Source organism: Gigantopelta aegis, chromosome 14 (assembly GCF_016097555.1).
Source record: "Gigantopelta aegis isolate Gae_Host chromosome 14, Gae_host_genome, whole genome shotgun sequence".
Taxonomy (NCBI): domain Eukaryota; kingdom Metazoa; phylum Mollusca; class Gastropoda; order Neomphalida; family Peltospiridae; genus Gigantopelta; species Gigantopelta aegis.
In genome coordinates this window covers 45,808,181-45,827,221 of record NC_054712.1, presented here as the reverse complement: position 1 = coordinate 45,827,221, position 19,041 = coordinate 45,808,181, and the positions used below count along the sequence as shown (strand labels likewise).

Sequence of the window (19,041 nt, the reverse complement as noted above, 5' to 3'; positions counted from 1 at the left end):
AAAGAAAGAAATGTTTTATTTAACGACGCACACTCAACACATTTTATTTACGGTTATATGGCGTCGGATATATGGTTACGGACCACACAGATTTTGAGAGGAAACCCGCTGTCGCCACTTCATGCGCTACTCTTTCCGATTAGCAGCAAGGGATCTTTTATTTGCAATTCTCAGTCCGGAGCTCCACGCGGTAAGACCCGTTTGTTTCGCTTGTGCACACTGCACGTGCTTTCGTGTGCTCGACTTGGGGGTCCTTCATTTCGTTGTTTTTGTCAGCGAAATGAAGTTTTCTACTGGGATGTATGCGGCCATTGGAACTGATTGAACGCTGGAACGCTTCTCGTCCTGCACCACCAGGTTGGATTCTTTTTTAACGAGATTCCTTGCCTCCACGTCATTTCTCCGTCTGACTGTCGACTTGTTTTGTTTTCCTGACTCGTATGACGGCCATTCTGCAGAACGCCACGGTTGTTCGCGTTTAGGTAGCACTATGCCAATTAATTTCCGGCCGGGTCGAAGTTCGAGGTGCACCGAACTTTTGATAGAGAAGTTAACACCACAAGTCCTGTGATTGGTTATAAATGTGAGTGTGTTGGTTGTAAAAAAAAGTAGTTTCATCTGGGCTAAAAATGTATGCAATTTTATTTATGTAGTACCACCATGTCAAGTAGCCTTGTGCTTGGAACATGTGTGGGGTACCTGTAAAAAAAAGTACTCAAATTTTGTGCGAAACTAGGGGTGTTGTAGAAAGATCTCATTATACCGAAAATGAGCCGTGAAAGGTACCATTTTCTGCAGTTAATACTTTGAGATAGGGGTTGTAGTACTGATATTTATGGGTCATAGTTTGGTTGATATATTGCATATAGTGTTTTTAAACACAAACGTTAACATGGTCGCCTATGGGATTTTATTTGGTATAGTCATACCTATAGTCTCTACATGTCCGAGCCTGTCCTAGCAGCACTGGAAGATTGACCGCCCCACTCTAAGAAGAAATAGGAAGCGGGGTCAGCCCCTACTACTCTTTTTCTAGACTTTACCTTGCTTTATAGTGATACCATCTCGTATCCTCCGGAGTCGGGCCCGTCCGCACCACAACCCATGACGACTGTACCCTAGTCTGATACTCTCTCTCTCGTTCAGACGGATCCGGCTTCTCAAGATCTGTATTTCAGCACAGCACTACACCTTCAACGTCTATCGACTGTCAATCTAGGGGTTTTCTTGACGGGATGCAACCCATCTCGTCCCTTTAAGCTGTGCTCCCAAACGGCCTTAACAAGGCCACTCGCGTGGACATATCGATCGGATTTTAAAGTTTTAGATGTGCGTTCAAAATTTTATGTCGAAATTACTTCTTTTTTTAAAAATATTATTAAATAGTCCGATCCCCTCTTCTTTCTCTTATTTAATTTTGGACTGTCCTTCTAAAATGCTCCAAATTATATAAATATTCGGCCGAGCAGTCAATTCTTTTTTATTTTTATTTTATTTATTCTATTAACTTTTTTACTAATTGCTATTTTCAAATTCTGCCCATTTTCACCCCCCCCCCCCCCCCCCCCCCCCCCCCCCGTCCATCCCGAGTCAGGCCACCGATCTTATCGGAGGTCAGACTCGGGATGGGCGTGTTCGAAACCTTAGTGGTATATGGGCACGCTAAACTAGTTATCATCATTTTATTTGCGCTTCCCACAGGCAGGATAGCACAAACCATGGCCTTTGTTGAACCAGTTATGGATCACTGGTCGGTGCAAGTGGTTTACACCTACCCATTGAGCCTTGCGGAGCACTCACTCAGGGTTTGGAGTCGGTATCTGGATTAAAAATCCCATGCCTCGACTGGGATCCGAACCCAGTACCTACCAGCCTGTTGACCGATGACCTAACCACGACGCCACCGAGGCCGGTCGATACTACAACAGAGTCTCAGACGTGAACGTCATGGCAACGCCACACAAATTGTATGCGTGTGACGACATTATAGATTGAGTCTGGACTCTGAAGGTTTTATAAGCACGGGCCCGTATTTTCTAGTTCATCATTTCAATACTAACACATTACACATCTTGGGAACTTGTCTTGGAGAGAAAAGAACAAAACAAAGAAATTATATGAAAATATCCATGGGTGTATATATTAGCCTACCAAAAAACAAAAAACTACAACAAAAACTGGGGTATTCCTCTGCAAGACAAGAAAGGCACTTATAAAATACAATGTATACTCTTTTCGTTTTGTATCAATCCCGACCCGTCACCACTATAACCGTTTTGTGCGCCGTTAAATAAAACATTCATTCATTCATTCATTCCGACCCGTCGACAGTAGGCCGAGATCCCACCTCTATTTCCCCCATCCCACCCTCGCACCCAATCTGTGAATACAAATACAATGGCTACATTCCAATCCAGTGCGGGTACCTATAATCTTCGGGCTTTAGAAGTCTAAATAGTCTACTTTTGGGTCTGGGGTATCCTTTGTAGTAAATAACGTCACCACCTGCTAACCACGCGGACCACCAACCAAAACTACCGACCGTCATCACGGTGTGGTTACATCTGGTCAACAGCGCCATATCCACTTCCGGTGCATTGTCGGCGGGGCCATACAACACGTTTTGGTGGTTGTCGCGTTTATCTAAAACCTGTTTACACCAGCCAATATCGTCTGACACGACCAGGAACTTGAGGTTGGGATATCTGCCTTCAAAGTAATCCATCGCCTTGTTTAGATAGAGCTCGTCAGCGGCTATGTAGCCGTAGTCTACGAACCCCTTGTTTTGGACCATGTCTCCGCGTCTGACGTGCACACCGACCAGCACAAACCCAGACCTGTCCGCATTGTCCGTCAGTCGTTTGACCTGGTCGTCTGCCGCTGCTCTTAATGCGTCATTAAACGTGAACTGCTTCCTGACGTCACGTTCCACGTCCTTGAAGTACTTCCACGACTGAAAGTAGCCACTGAGGAATACGTCTCTGTCGGGACCCAGTTCCAGGGCCTGTCTTTCGAACGTGCAGCCTTTCTGTTCCGCGTATTTTCTGTCACCAGAATGTCTTCCGTAGCCACTGGACACTCTGTAGGCGTCCAGGTGGAACAGTTTGTCGATGATCAGTTGGGATGGAATCAAGGGTCTCAGAGAATTCTTCCTGGCGATTCCGTACAGAGATGCGTATTGAAACATCAGGTTGCCTAGCCGCCCGATGAAGTTTATTGAGATGCTGTGAGTCGGGATTTTCTTAACAATATTCAACTCTGTGATGTTCGTGGACACACTGGACTTTAGGTTATTCGTGGAAATACTGGACTTTAGACTGTTTGTGGGAATACTGTGTTCTGAACTGTTCGTGGAAGTACTTGACTTTGATATACTGGACTGTTGATCGTTATTGGAAATACTGGACTTTGAATTATTCACAGAAATGTTGGATTTTTTCTCACTGGTTGTAGTCTTTGAATGCATATTTTTCTCTTCGACGTTGTCCCTCATATTTAAGACGTCAGTGCGTCCCGGACTGGAATGTTTATCATTTGTAACAAGAAGTGAATGAATGGCACTGAAGTTGTGTTTAGCAGGGCGGAGCCGATCTCGCCCGCGGGGTGATCCTCTGATCACCTGCAGGTGACCGACAACTGGTCGCCCACGTTCCACTTCAACTTGCCGCGACGTCAGTGACCACGGCGACAATGTCGAAATGATTGAAAAGACAACATAGCAAACTGCCAGGTACGCCGTAAGTTTGAACAAACATCGCATCTGGGTTTCTGAAAAACAAAAAAACAAAAAACATTTTAACTAATAAAATGTAATAATACTGTGTCAGTAACAATGAAGGAAGGAAGGAATGTTTTATTTAACGACGCACTCAACACATTTTATTTACGGTTATGTGGCGTCAGACATATGGTTAAGGACCACACAGATATTGAGAGAGGAAACCACTGTCGCCAAATTCGGGCAAAAACGATTAAGACATCTGGACGAAACTGCTGGCCTGAAACCTTTTCACTGTGTATTTCTGTAATTCCACCCCCAATATTAGGTGTAATCCAAGTAAGAAAATGCGTACTGATTCTTTTGCAACACTATAAAGGTGTGTTTGCAGTAATGCTAATAATAGTAATAATATGAACAAATATTAGGACTTCAAAAAGCATAATGCAATTATGTGGTATCAGTAAGAAGTACAGAATATTAAACGACATAAAATAATAATAATAATAATAATAATGATAATAATAATGATAATGAGAAGATGATGATGATGATGATGATGATGATGCTAATAATGTAGTATTCATTGCCAATAGAGAACTTTATATAGCATAAAACAATAATATTGTATGCATAGGAAAGCACAGAACTTCAACTTTAAACAGAAAAAAATCTAATAATATCATTGGCGGATCCACTGGGGACACACACCCTCCCCCAACCCCACTGTCAGTTTGAAGTGCCTTTCTTAATGACGTTTTAAAATTCATCATCCACAATATACATTAAATTGTCTCTGAACGTCACTGAGGGCGAGACGTAGCCCATTAGAAAAGCGCTTACTTGATGTGCGGTCGGTTTGGGATCGATCCCCGTCAGTGCACTACGACTGGTACATCAAAGGCCGTGGCATGTGCCATCCTGTCTATGAGATGGTGCATATAAAATAACCCTTGCTGGTAATCGAAAAGAGTAGCCCATGAAGTGGCGACAGCGGGTTTCCTCTCTCAATATCTGTGTGGTCCTTAACCATATGTTTTACACCATATAACCGTAAATAAAATGTGTTGAGTGCGTCGTTAAATAAACCATTTCCTGAACATCTTTATTTCAAACCTTTCTGTGGAACATGCCCCCGAACCCTATTTTATTAATATATCTCATGGTTGACACCTGAATAATCAATCAATCAACAGTGGGTAGATATAACACCATTCACATGTTATCGGCCCCCGTCGGTGGACCCATTGGACTATTTCTGGTTCTAGCCAGTGCACCACAACTGGTATATCAAAGGCCGTGGTATGTGTTATCCTGTCTGTGGGATGGTGCATATAAAAAGAACCCTTGCTGATAATAAAAAAGAGTAGCCAATGAAGTGGCGACAGCGGGTTTCCTCTCTCAATATCTGTGTGGTCCTTAACCATATGTTTTACACCATATAACCGTAAATAAAATGTGTTGAGTGCGTCGTTAAATAAACCATTTCCTGAACATCTTTATTTCAAACCTTTCTGTGGAACATGCCCCCGAACCCTATTTTATTAATATATCTATTATTTTAACTTACTTTCGTGCTTATATCCAATTAAGGTTCAAGCACGCTGTCCTGGGTACACACCTCAGCTATCTGGGCTGTCTGTCCAGGAGAGTGGGTTAGTTATTAGTGGTTAGTGGTTAGTGAGAAAGAAGAGGGTGTAGTGGCCTTACACCTACATGTATATTTTACTGTTAGGTGACCCAAATCTTAGTATCCTAGAAAATAATGCTATATTCAAATCTGTCCAGAACCTCATTATAAATAGCAAACGTTTTGAGGTTAATTAACCATTCACATTCTGTATCTCTCTTTTGACATTTAATTCTAAATAATGTACAATGGTTACAGGTAATAACCTGTTTCAACATATTTACCTTTTCTTCATTCTATTTCCCCTCTTTGTTAGTAAATTTGCAACACGTTATAATCATTATGTTTTATTTTCATTGCTTGTAAAATATTCATAAATTGTAAAATGTTAGGATATGCCTTAATATAGGCTAACGCCTGTTGTCCAATCCTCAGACCGCTACTGTTTTTGAACGGCAAGAAATAATTTTTACATCATACTAATAACATTTTAGAACATTTTAAAATGAAAACACCGCGAACAGATTTAAATAATGCTAAAATATATCTGATTGGCATATGTTAAAACGGGAAGAAGATGCATACCTAATGCACTAAGTAATTATACCTTTTCTCGTGCACTAAGTAATTATACCTTTTCTCGTGCACTAAGTAATTATACCTTTTCTCGTGCACTAAGTAATTATACATTTTCTCATGACTTAAGTAATTATACCATTTCTCATGCACTAAGTAATTATACATTTTCTCATGACTTAAGTAATTATACATTTTCTCATGCAAAAAGTAATTATACTTTTCTCATGCACAAAGTAATTATACCTTTTCTCATGCACTAAGTAATTATGCCTTTTCTCATGCACTAAGTAATTATACCTTTTCTCATGCACAAAGTAATTATACCTTTTCTCATGGTACTTCAAGGTGCGAGTATCCTCCAACTGTCTCCAGGTGGTGAAACGAGCGTGTCAAACTGAAAAGTGAACAACACACGGTGAGCTGGTACTCATGGTTGACACCTGAATAATCAATCAATCAACAGTGGGTAGATATAACACCATTCACATGTTATCGGCCCCCGTCGGTGGACCCATTGGACTATTTCTGGTTCTAGCCAGTGCACCACAACTGGTATATCAAAGGCCGTGGTATGTGTTATCCTGTCTGTGGGATGGTGCATATAAAAAGAACCCTTGCTGATAATCGAAAAGAGTAGCCCATGAAGTGGCGACAGCGGGTTTCCTCTCTCAATATTTGTGTGGTCCTTAACCATATGTCTGACGCCATAAAACTGTAAATAAAATGTGTTGAGTGCGTCAATAAATAAAAATTTCCTTCATTCACATTCTCTCTATCTCTCTCTCTCTCTCTCTCTCTCTCTCTCTCTCTCTCTCTCTCTCTCTCTCTCTCTATATATATATATATATATATATATATATATATATATATATATATATATATATATATATATATATATATATATAGAATATACAGAATAATAAATAAATTTAGCTAACTCAATTGTCTCATATTTGGATTTTAGTGATAACAAATTGATACGTTTATTAATCGAAGGCCATGTACAATAATATTCCTTCAAATACTTAGTTCTTAGGTCTCTGTAACATGGACATACAAGTGTAACAGGGCCATTATATTATGCGTATGTCATGTATTTATTATATGTAGTTTAGTAGTTTTGTTGCAGAACTCCGTGTCAGCAGTTCACTTGGTTATACCAAGCTACCAAGCTTTGCACTACTCACCTGAACACACGCATACTCAATTCAATTCTTTATTTACCTAGAGCTTTACAGCTCATCGGTACAAAAAAAACCCACATACCTTACATGCCCTTTCCCTTTGTCTTATACTTCTGTAGCTTGGGTGATTTCTGCTGAACTTGGTCGTGTACCATTAAGAGTCTACAGATTACGATCACGTGACAAGATGGAGGACACGAAAATTTTCGGGGCAAGAAGTTGCAGGTAAATCAGCTAATAACAAGTCGATCTAATGAGTTTAAATCCACAATTAGCTGTACATACGAACTATGTTGATATTACTAAATCGCCTGAGTTTGGAAACTCCAATATTCACTTGTTAGGCCCCACAAACGGAATGCTTCAATCGCAATATAATCCAGGTCCGCCATTGTCTTGTCCGCCATTACCACCTGAACAACAACAACAAATGTATACAACGCTTTCTCAAAACAGTGTAGACATGCAGTCAAGTGGTTCCGTCAGTCCACCCTTGTAGGCTAAGACTTTATGCGATCAGATTTCACGGCTAAACCTGACTGTCGGTGATATTCACAAACGAACTGAAAGATTAGAAAGCATCGACATCAAAGTGTGCACAATCGAGAACACGCTCTCTCAGTTGACTACTAGTGTCAAAACGGCTCATGAGCGAATATCTAAAGTAGAAGACAGCTGCCACTTTATAAGTAACACCTACGATAACATGAACTCTGAAATTAACCACCTCAAGAAAACAGTAGATGGTCTCTCAGAAAACATGAGCACTGCACATGAAGACATTCACTATCTTTCCAAGAGTTTGAGTGAAACACAAATGGAATATGACAAGGCACACGATGAGATATTTTACCTGCAGCACAGGACCACGAGGTTCAACCTCTTGTTCTATGGAGTGCCAGACGGTGGACAAAATGAGGACACTGAAGCAGCACTTGGAACATTTCTAGAGAAAGAGATAGACATAACTGATGCTCCTGTACAGGTAACCCACAGGCTAGGTACTTTCCGTGATGCACAGCATAAACCAAGGACAATAGTGGCCCTTTTTTTCAGACTCCAAGACAAAGACAGAATCTTATAGGCTGCCAAAAAACTAGCAGGAAAACCATTTGGCATAAGTGAACAGTATCCACAGGAAATCTCAGAGTGAAGAAAACAGTTGTATCCTATTTATAAACAAGCCAGGAGAAACAATAGGAGAGCATTTTTAAAAGTCGACCGTCTTTTCATCGATGGTGAGGAGATATTCCCAGATAAAGTTTATTCTAGACCACCATCCGGATACATGTCCACTCCAACTGTTGAAAAGAATACACTACCACCACAGAAACGAAACCGTCAAGACTCCCCCACCCAAAACACCAATGTACCCACTAGCAACAGATTTAGTGGAATGCCAGTAGATACAGCAGCTAATACCTAGGACAGGCCAGAAGGGATAGATAGACATGTTCCCAAGTACAAACCTGATGTTCACCCCACGTGTGTTGTTCCTAATACAGTAGAAAACCCTTGTTATGCTGACACAGAACTGCCTGTTCAGAATAACAGTCAGTGTATTAATTATAAAGTGTTTAATAGTGTACATGCTGATACTTACTTAAACAACGCCCATGCTGATACAGCATTACCCATACACAGTGCTAGTCAATATACTGATTATGGTGTGAATAAAGCACAAAGCAGTGTAGGTACCTGTTATGACATCAGTGTAAGTTGTGATGGTTATAATTAAGAACTAATAGTACCTGTAAGCATCTCCAAGTTATTGATTATAACTGTGGTAACCCCCAAAATAATGTACTTGTTGATAGCATTCCAAGACTGGACCATATAAAAACAGAAAAAGAAACACATGGAACTAACCAGTATATTAATTACAAAGTGCTTAATTTAAAAAAAAGTAGTCATACAAGTGTTGATACAAGTACCTACATAATTAGTAATTTTGGTCATGATGTGAATGAGGAAATATCTAATAAGCTAGTTACAAACCTTTCTTCTAGCACTATACTCAATCATAACCCTATATCTACTGATACTAAACTAACCTACACCAACTATCAGTATCATGGGAAAGAAATGTCAATAGCTAGCAGTAGTGAAAGAAAGAAAGAAAGAAGTGTTTTATTTAACGACGCACTCAACACATTTTATTTACGGTTATAGGGCTACTCTTTTTACGACAGGCAGCAAGGGATCTTTTATTTGCGCATTCCACAGGCAGGATAGCACAAACCATGGCCTTTGTTGAACCAGTTATGGATCACTGGTCGGTGCAAGTGGTTTACACCTACCCACTGAGCCTTGCGGAGCACTCACTCAGGGTTTGGAGTCGGTATCTGGGTTAAAAATTCCATGCCTCGACTGGGATCCGAACCCAGTACCTACCAACCTGTAGACCGATGGCCTGCCACGACGCCACCGAGGCCGGTCACTAGCAGTAGTGAGTTGATAGCTAATTATAATTTTAAAAACATACCTGTGAATACCTGTAACCCAAGAAACACTTTACTTACAGATACTTACCGTAGCTGTCCAAATCATGATATTTCAGCAGTGTTCTAGAATAGCAATAAATACCGGGGAGCTGCGCCCTGCCCCCCGTTTTGTGCCGCCCTGTCGTGTTTGTTTCTGCACCGCCCCTGATTATCCCGCCCTGCCCTAATTCATTGTCAAACAAAAATACAAAATCTTGCTTTCCTCTCAAAGCGTGTATAATGTTGTTACGAGTCTGAATTGCCAGTTAAAAAACGTTTGACAATACATTGGCCACAGTTGTGAAAGCCGATAGCAGTAACGTGATATGTTTTTTTCTTTTCTTTTGTTAGTCGATATGACTGCAGACGAGCGGACAGGCAGTCTTACAAAGTTTGAATGCAAAGTAATCCTCACACCGTCACGCACATAATCACACACCACCTAGCGAACACCTAGTTGAAAGTAGACCATCATGATAAACGTCGACAGAACGTCAAATGCGAAATTTATTTTGATAAGTAAATTTTTTAAAGCAATTGTTGCCTTTTCAAATACCCAGACCAAGATACATGTATATAATCGGTTATTGGATGTCAAACATTTGGTAATTTTTAAATTTAGTCTTAGAGAAAAAACCCGCTACTTTTTTCCATTAGTTTCATCGTTTATATACACCATCCCACAGACAGGATAGCACATACTACGGCACATTCTAGTCGTGTTGCACTGGTTGGAACGAGATTTGTTTTAATAGTGTCTATATTTAGTACATTAGTACAATAATATTGCATACGGCGATGAATGTACTGTTTCAGCAAACATCCAAATTTAAGAATAATAAATTTGGGTTTAGAAATTGATTGTCCTCCTCCCTCCAAAAACGTTTTGTAAATTAAAACCAGCATAGATATTCCTACATATATGATATTTATGAATGTAAAAAATTCGATCATATCCAGCACTACAATTAAATTAGTGCCCTGCCCCATCAAAATCCTAGCTAGAACACTGTTCAGTACATGTACGTAGTGAGATGACTGATAACAGCAATTCCAATGACATAGCTGTGGATACCTGTCAATCAGGAAACCCATTTTTTTGTAGATACTTACCACATTCTCCCTAGTGAGACAAACATGCCAGTTCCTAGAGAAGTAACATTTAAAGACAATTACAGTGGCATACTTATGAATTCTTGTTATTCTAAAAAAAAAACATATCTGCTTATCCTAGCTGTAAAATCAAAGATACAGAAATATATGTACCTTGTGAGTTGGTAACTAATAATACATTCAATAACATACCTTACATTCAAGCCCTTACATACCACTTATCCTAGCTGTGAAAAAAAAAGAGACAGAAATATATGTACCTAGTGAGTTGGTAACTAATAATACATTCAGTAACATACCTATGGATACCTGTAAAACAAGAAACTGTTTATCTTCTGTTGGCTATCCCACTTACTCTAGCTGTCAATATCATGAGACAGAAAATAATACTAGCATATCAGTACCTAGTATTACCATGGGTTAGGTCACGATACTTTGTATATAATGACCTGGCATATTATGATGTTCATCCTATTTACCCTAGTTATAATCATGGTGATCCAGACATGATTGTGCATTCTGAGTTAATAGTTAATAACATGTTTATGCCATACCTGTGATAAGTTCACAAACTGATGTACATACAAATATGAGTGTTTGCAATGAGCCAATAGTTAATGATACTTTTAATACCTTGCCTGTGACAAGTTCACAAACCCTTGTACATACAGATATGAATCTATATAGTGAGCCAATAGTTAATAATACTATTAATGCCTTACCTGTGACAAGTTCACAAACCCTTGTACATACAGATATGAATGTATATAGTGAGCCAATACTGTGTTTTCAAGAAAGCAAAACTGATGAAACAGACTGTAAGCCAGACTTATCCCAGGCTACACAACTTATTTCAACAACAGAAAAGGTATCAGACCCTCAGGTGGCATTGTCATTAGTGTTAAACATGAATTAGCTAATATTGTTAAAGTCAGTGAGCACACTGCTCCTGCTAGGTGACTTTAATGCCAGAACCAAATGTTCTCCAGAGTACTCTACAATTGATGATGTTTACACTGATGTTGATGTGAATAACTTGAATATGAATGATATAACAAATCGTGACATTCTCAGTATTCCCAGAGATAGGGCAAGTCAGGACATAGGAAGGATTAACCAGCATTGGGTGAAACGTTTAGATCTATGCAAGTTACATAATATATATATATTCTCAATGGTAGATGTGGGACTGATAATCGTATTGGTAAAGTCTCAAGTAAAGACTGCAGTCTGATTGATTATGCTATAGGTACTCGCCATGTTTTTAAAAATGTAACTGATTTTCAAATCTGTGATTTTGACCCACTTCTTTCTGATATCCATTGTGCTCTCATATTTCATATTCGTGTAAATGTCATATTCGTGTAAATCCATCCTGAACGCATTTTACAATTTTTACGTGACACCGAGTTTTATTCTAAATTTTAATTATATCTATCTGTGATATTTGTATTTTTACACAGTCCTTTACACTGTGTTTTTATTTAACTGTTAAATTTTTATATTCATGTTGATCATAAAACAATTGTTTTTGCATTTACCATTGTTTGACACCCAATAGCCGATATATTTTTCGTGCTGGGGTGTCGTTAAACATTCATTCATTCATCCATTCATTCATTATTCGTGTAAATGGCATACTGACTGAAACAATCCTGTAGATCATAGTAACGGCGTAAGAAGGGAAACAGCACGCAAATGGGTTCCTAGTAAATGTGAAGACATTATAAATAATATCGCCGACAACATAATCGAAAACATTTCTCTATTTCTTGACAACGAGTCTACTAATACAAAATCACGTGTTACAAAAGCAACCGATATGTTAAAATAATCGGTAACAAAAAGAAAATGTTGATTTTTAACGGTAACACTAGAGATTATAAACATAATTTTAAGATTGGAAATAATACATTAGAAAATATGAAAGAATACAAATACTTAGGAATTACTTTTACAAAATTAAACAACTTTCGAATTACTAAGAATGGACTTAAACAACAGGCTACCAAGGCCATGTACTTTGTACTATTAAAATCAAAGGACAAGTATCTATCAACCGAATGTAAACTTAAAATGTTCGATTCAGTGTTTCTGCCAGTTTTATTATATGGATACGAAATATGGGCATATGAAAAAGTTCATATATTTAATTCTGTACAAATAAACTTTCTAAGACACATCATACCTGTTAAGAACGCAACACCGATATTTATGCTTTATGGAGAGTTAGGGAGAATGCCAATCGAGTTGACTATATATAGAATAATGGTATGCTACTGGGCGCCACTGATATCAGGAAAACACTCAAAATTGTCTACTCTTTTATACAAAATTATGTTAAATGACCACCTTCCTAAAGGAACTAACTATAACTGGATTAATACGGTTAAAAACACACTGAATAACTTGGGAATGGGTGATATCTGGATATGACAATCTTTCATATCAGTAAATTGTCTCTCACAATAAATTAAACAAACACAATGCGACCAGTATTTACAAACATGGGAAAATAACATATCACAGTCATCGAGAGGCAATATTATACAAAGAACAACTATTCTTCGAAAGCTATATTAATAAACTACCAGAAAAACTGTGGACAACACTCTTAAAATTTAGAAAATCTAACAATTACCTACCCGTTGAAACTGGACGTTGGAATAGCATACTCACAGAAGATAGAATTTGTACATTATGTAATGTAATGGACATTCGCGACGAGTTCCATTATCTTTCCATGTAAATTTTTTTCATAATTCAAGAGTCCAGTTGCTACACCCATATTATTATACGCGACCGTGTACTTATGTGTAACGACCCGAGTGTAAACAAAGTCTTGTCTAAAGTCTTGTCTTGTCTTGGCACAGGATTCTTAAGACAAATAATTGTATATTGAACGCTTGCTATTCATATCTATATGACTGATTGAGAAATATAGCGAACAAAACTGGGCTTATCATGTGAAGCATGAATTGTTTAGGTTAGGGTTCGGTGAATTGTGGATTAATCAACACGTAGATGACAAACATTTACCTGTTATTAAAGAAAGACTATTAGACCAATCACAACAACTGATTAGAAGTCAGATATTTGCATCACCAAAATGTACTTATTACAAATACCTGATCCATGTCTATTCACTGCAATATTATTTGTCCAAATTTATATCTGTATATTTTAGAAAATGTATTACTAAATTTCGTTTGTCATCTCACAATTTAGCTATCGAGATCGGTAGATATAACACTAATGACCGTTCTAAAAGAACATGCTTTGTTTGTGTTGATGAAATTGAAGATGAATTTTTTATACTGGTTTGCCTATTATATAACGATATAAGAAAACAATGTATCAAACCTTATTATTGGAAAAATCCTTCTGTGTTTAAACTTATTAAATTGTTTAAAATTAATAACACTAAGCAGTTACGAAATTTTGGAAAATATTTATACAGTGCCACAAATCTGAGAAATACTTATATTTAGGTAAACTTATATTGTTTGCATTCTCCTAATATTTTTATATTTTGTTTTACTCATTGTCATTTATTCACCATGATATAATGTATTTATTGCTGAACCGATGAGCTATTAAGCTTAAGGTCAATAAAAGAATTTGAATTTATTGAATTGGTATTTGTACGGTTTATATATTTGTATTTATATAGTGAATGCGTTATATAAAATATTGTCTTTGGGTTAAATTAGTATTTATGTAATGAAAATGCTATATAAAATATATATAATCAGATTATTATTATGAATGTGATTCTTGTGTTATGCAAATATATTCAATCTTCATTAATTACCGTGTAGTTTTAAATGATAATATATACTTTTTATGATCAGAAATAATTTGAAAATGTTAAACATAGTATTTACTATTGTTATATTATATATTTTAGGGCTTTTGTTCGCGTACGCTGTAAATAAAAACAAGAATCAACATAACCTGTCGTTTGTGATAATTCAACAAAATCCACCTGCTACACAAGCAAAAAAGTGATATTCATTCTCTATAGTATTCATATTACAAACTTGACAGATTCTTTATTTTCTTAGAATATTTTTAAATCTCCCATTTTCGATATTAATATTTAACACGCCACATTTAAAATTAAGCAGTGAAATACGAAACCTCTATATATAAATATTATTCAAGTAATTTTCAAAAATATAATCCCGTGCTTATATCCAGTTAAGGTTCAAGGACGCTGTCCTGGACACACACCTCAGCTATATGGGCTGTCTGTCTAGGACAGTGGGTTAGTTGTTAGTGGTTAGTGAGAAAGAAGATGGTGTAGTGGTCTTACACCTACCCATTGAGTCGTTAAAACTCGCTCTGGGTGGGAGTCGGTACCGGGCTGCAAACTCAGTACCCAACAGCCTTATCTCCGAAGGCTTAACCACGACTCCACTGAGGTCGGTTAACACAATAGCTTTGGGACAAGCGCCATTAATTAGTTCATTGTTTATTCATTTTAGAACAGCACGTCACAACGACGCTAATTGCTCACACCGACATGTAACTCTGTGGTGTACCCACTAATGTACACGTCAGTGATTAACTTCACAGGGCGCCTGGTCTAGGTCTGACACCGGATATTGAAACTGTCTTAGCGACACATCTTGAGACAAGACTAGAGAAATTCAGCATAAAATATTTATCTTTTTATGTTCTTTTTTTTTGTAACTTAATATTATTTATGTTCGTAGAAGTTCATACCACATTAAGATTGTACAAAATATTCAGTATTAATTTATTAAACACATATATTTTATAACGCTTAAAGTACGAAGGTGTACGACAATAAGCTACAAGTCTTTTTAACAACAACCTTGTTTACCCTTTAACTGTTTGACGTATTGCTTTGTTAAATATATTGGTCCGAATTTACGAAACCTGTTTTGCTTATATGATGGTGTTTAAGCATTGTAAATATATGTAGCTGCACGCGTGTAGGTCATACCCCATCCCGAGTCAGGCCACCGATCTTATCGGAGGTCGGACTCTGGATGGGCGTCTTCGAGGTATAATATCCGCCCGGTCCCCTCCATTATTATTTTTAGTTAGGGTTAGGGGTTAGGGGTTAGGGTTAGGGTTAGGGTTAGGGTTAGGGTTAGGGTTGGGGTTGAGGTTGCGGTTGGGGTTGGGGTTGGGGTTAAGGTTAGGGTTAGGGGAGGGGGGACCGGGCGGATATTTTTCCCAACATTTTTATCAATAAATCTAAAATGTTATTTCTTAGCCATTGGAATGGTTAATTATTTTCGTTTTGTGGTAAACTACTAGTATATGAAACAAACTGAATTTTAGTGGCACTATCAACTTGTTATTGTCTGTCTGTGTCTATTATAGTACTTTATTGATATATTGTTATTCTTCGATCAGATATACTCTCCACAAACTATATATATATTATTATTATTAATTTTGAGAACTCGTTCAGAAATAGCGTCATAATAAATTTATAAATACAATAATCATGAATTTACTTTAATTGTCCCATTTCCTATTATAATTACAATATTATAGCTATAATAGACTATGTCTATCAAACTGTCCCCATCATACTTGGTAACCTCCCTTCTGCCGCGGGCAAAGCCACTGGCGATGTCAGAGATATAGGCATGGCAAAGCTGTTAGATTAGGTTACAATCTACACTTCTTTGGCAATTCTCCGTGTCGATATTCCACTAAAATTAAAAAGTGTCCGTACATTTATTTATTCCGTGGACGTAATATACGGTAAATAACTAATACCAAAAATAATTTATAGTGGACGAATTGTCCAAGAACAATTTTTGGTTGTGGACGAATCGTCTCGTGTTCAACAGTGGACGAATTTTTAGTGGACGAATCGTCTGTGGACGAAACGTCTAGAGAACGAATCATCTGCATACCGCAGAGACTGGTAAAGGTTTATGAAAATCATTTCACGAGAACCGTTATACACAAACGTATTGACTACAATCGTATTTTCTGAATCCTGGGATACGCATATTATGAATATATTTATGTCTTCTTGTAATAAATAAATGTGTATTTCAAAGCTACAATTTTTGTGTTCTATTTTATACATTACTAAAAATCATACCAAATGAACCTACAAATAGCAAACAGGTGGGACGTCGCCCACTGGTAGAGCGCTCGCTTGATGCGCGATCGGTCTTGGATCGATTCCCGTCGGTGACTCCGTGGGCTATTTCTCGTTCCAGTCAGTGCACTACGACTGGTAGGCCTATATTAAAGGTCGTGGCATGTGCTATCCTGTCTGGGATGGTACATATAAAAGATCCCTTGCTACTAATGGAAAAATGTAGAGAATGAATGTTTAACGACACCGCAGCACAAAAATAAGGCTTTCCTCTCTAAGACTATATGTCAGAATGACTAAATGTTTGACATCCAATAGCCGATAATTAATAAATCAATGTGCTCTACTAGTATCGTGGAACAAAATAAACTTAAATTTTTTCTAGCAAACAATATTAGTTTAACCCACTGCCTAGCCTACTCCCATATGCAACCAGCGAAGGATATTTTATATACACAGTTCCATATACAGAACCTTTGGGGTACCAGTCGAGGGAAGGATGCAGCCCAGTAATAAAGCGCTTGCTTGATGCGAAGTCGGTGTAGGATCGATCCCATTCGGTGGGCCCATTGGGCTATCTTTCGTTCGTGCCAGTGCACCACGACTGGTATATTAAAGACCGTGGTATGTGTTATCCTGTCTGTGGGATGGTGCATACAAAAGATCCCTTGCTCCTAATGGAAAAATGCAGCGGGTTTTCTCTCTGAGACTATATGTCAGAATTACCAACTGTTTGACATCCATAGCAGATGATTATAAAATAATTGTGTTCTAGTGGTGTCATTAAAGAAAACAAACTGTAATTATTTTTCTCTGTTTTTTAAATAAAGTCCGCATGGGCGGGTAATTGATATCTAAACACGAGCGGCTGTTTTAGTACCTTTCCTATGGTTAAAAAGAGGAAAATATGCCGCTATCTAGACAACGTTTGGTACATACAAATGTTTTACTGCAGTTAAAATAGTTACTAAAACATTGGGTGGGGTTTTTTTTTCTTGCATTGTACAAGACGTGTCAGTTTCGCGGCGATATTATACATGTGAGATATCCATTTAAAAACATCTGATTTACTATCCCACGGTAATGAACCGCACGCCAAAGCCACACCGACCAATGAAATATACACTACCCAAATAGACAACTCTGTAACGCACCGCAACTAAGATGTAGTCACAAAATACGTTTAAACTGCTGTTAACCCTTAGTTGTGAGCCTATGTTTGAGGTTTTCAGGCTATGTATGTATCAAACAGCATTTAGTGTCAGTATTTTTTTTATTTGAAGAAAGCTTACGATACCACGTGGAAGTATGGGATTTTAAAAGATCTCCATGGCATTGAGCCTAAGAGGTCGACTTCCTGTTTTTATTTCTCAATGTTTAAAAGATAGATCTTTTAAAAGATCGGGTGGGGTCGAGATGGGTGTACTTCAAGGTAGTATCCTTTCTGTAATTTTATTTTTTTGTGAAAACCTGGAGTTGAATGCTCATTATATGACAATAATGTTCATATTTGCTACAGATCAGTCAATATGAATATCACTGAACGTCAGTTGCAGCTTTGATTAAACTTCATCAATCATGAGCAATTGACAATGGCTTTAGGTTCTCAAAGTCAAAAACTGTTTGTATGCATATCTGCCAGAAAAGAGGTCTCCACAGTTGTTCAAACACAAAAATCTGATTCCAGTTGTGAAGACGACCAAATGTTTGGAGGTTATATTTGACAGGAAGCTTTCTTTTGTGCCCCATCTTAAATGTGTTAAAAAGAAGAGCTTGAAAGCTCTCAATATTTTAAAAGTTATTGGTAATACATGTACGGTATGGGGAGAAGACCGAAAGGTTATGATCCGTCTGTATAGATCTCTCTTGAGGTCAAAACTTGATTATGGATGCATTGTGTTTGGGTCTGCACGCAAGCCTTACTTGCATTTGCTAGATCCTATACACAACCAGGGACTTAGGATTTGTCTGTGTGCTTTTAGAACATCTCCCGTACAGAGCTTGTACGTTGATGCACACGAACCTTGTTTGGGTGCTAGACGTGCAAAGATTTTTCTCTGCAGTATGCCACCAAGATTAAATCATTACCAAAACATCCTACACATAATGAGGTGTTTGATAATAAATATACGAAGTTGTTCAAGCATTAAACGTGTTATGTCAATTTCCAACATTGATTTAACAAGACACTTTTGCCGTAGTATGGAAATTCAAGGCAGGTACTGTGATTACAT

The 19,041-nt window shown here is 37.8% G+C and overlaps 1 protein-coding gene across 5 annotated transcripts in view; it reads right to left on the bottom strand.

The window, feature by feature from the left end:
* Window positions 1-2,118: 2,118 nt before the first annotated feature.
* The window catches only part of LOC121388888 (galactoside alpha-(1,2)-fucosyltransferase 2-like), a 37,519-nt gene continuing 20,596 nt past the window's right edge, over window positions 2,119-19,041 (bottom strand). For 2 of the 5 annotated variants that reach the window (XM_041520419.1, XM_041520421.1), the window contains exons 2-3: window positions 6,252-6,321; window positions 2,119-3,768 (exon numbers count right to left, since the gene is read on the bottom strand). In XM_041520419.1, the coding sequence (XP_041376353.1) occupies window positions 2,402-3,768; window positions 6,252-6,261 (1,377 nt within the window). In that variant the 5' untranslated portion in view covers window positions 6,262-6,321 and the 3' untranslated portion in view covers window positions 2,119-2,401. Of the gene's footprint in view, window positions 3,769-6,224; window positions 6,322-7,193; window positions 9,198-19,041 lie in introns of those variants that run through there. The other 3 variants (XM_041520418.1, XM_041520420.1, XM_041520416.1) reach the window with 3 other exon arrangements.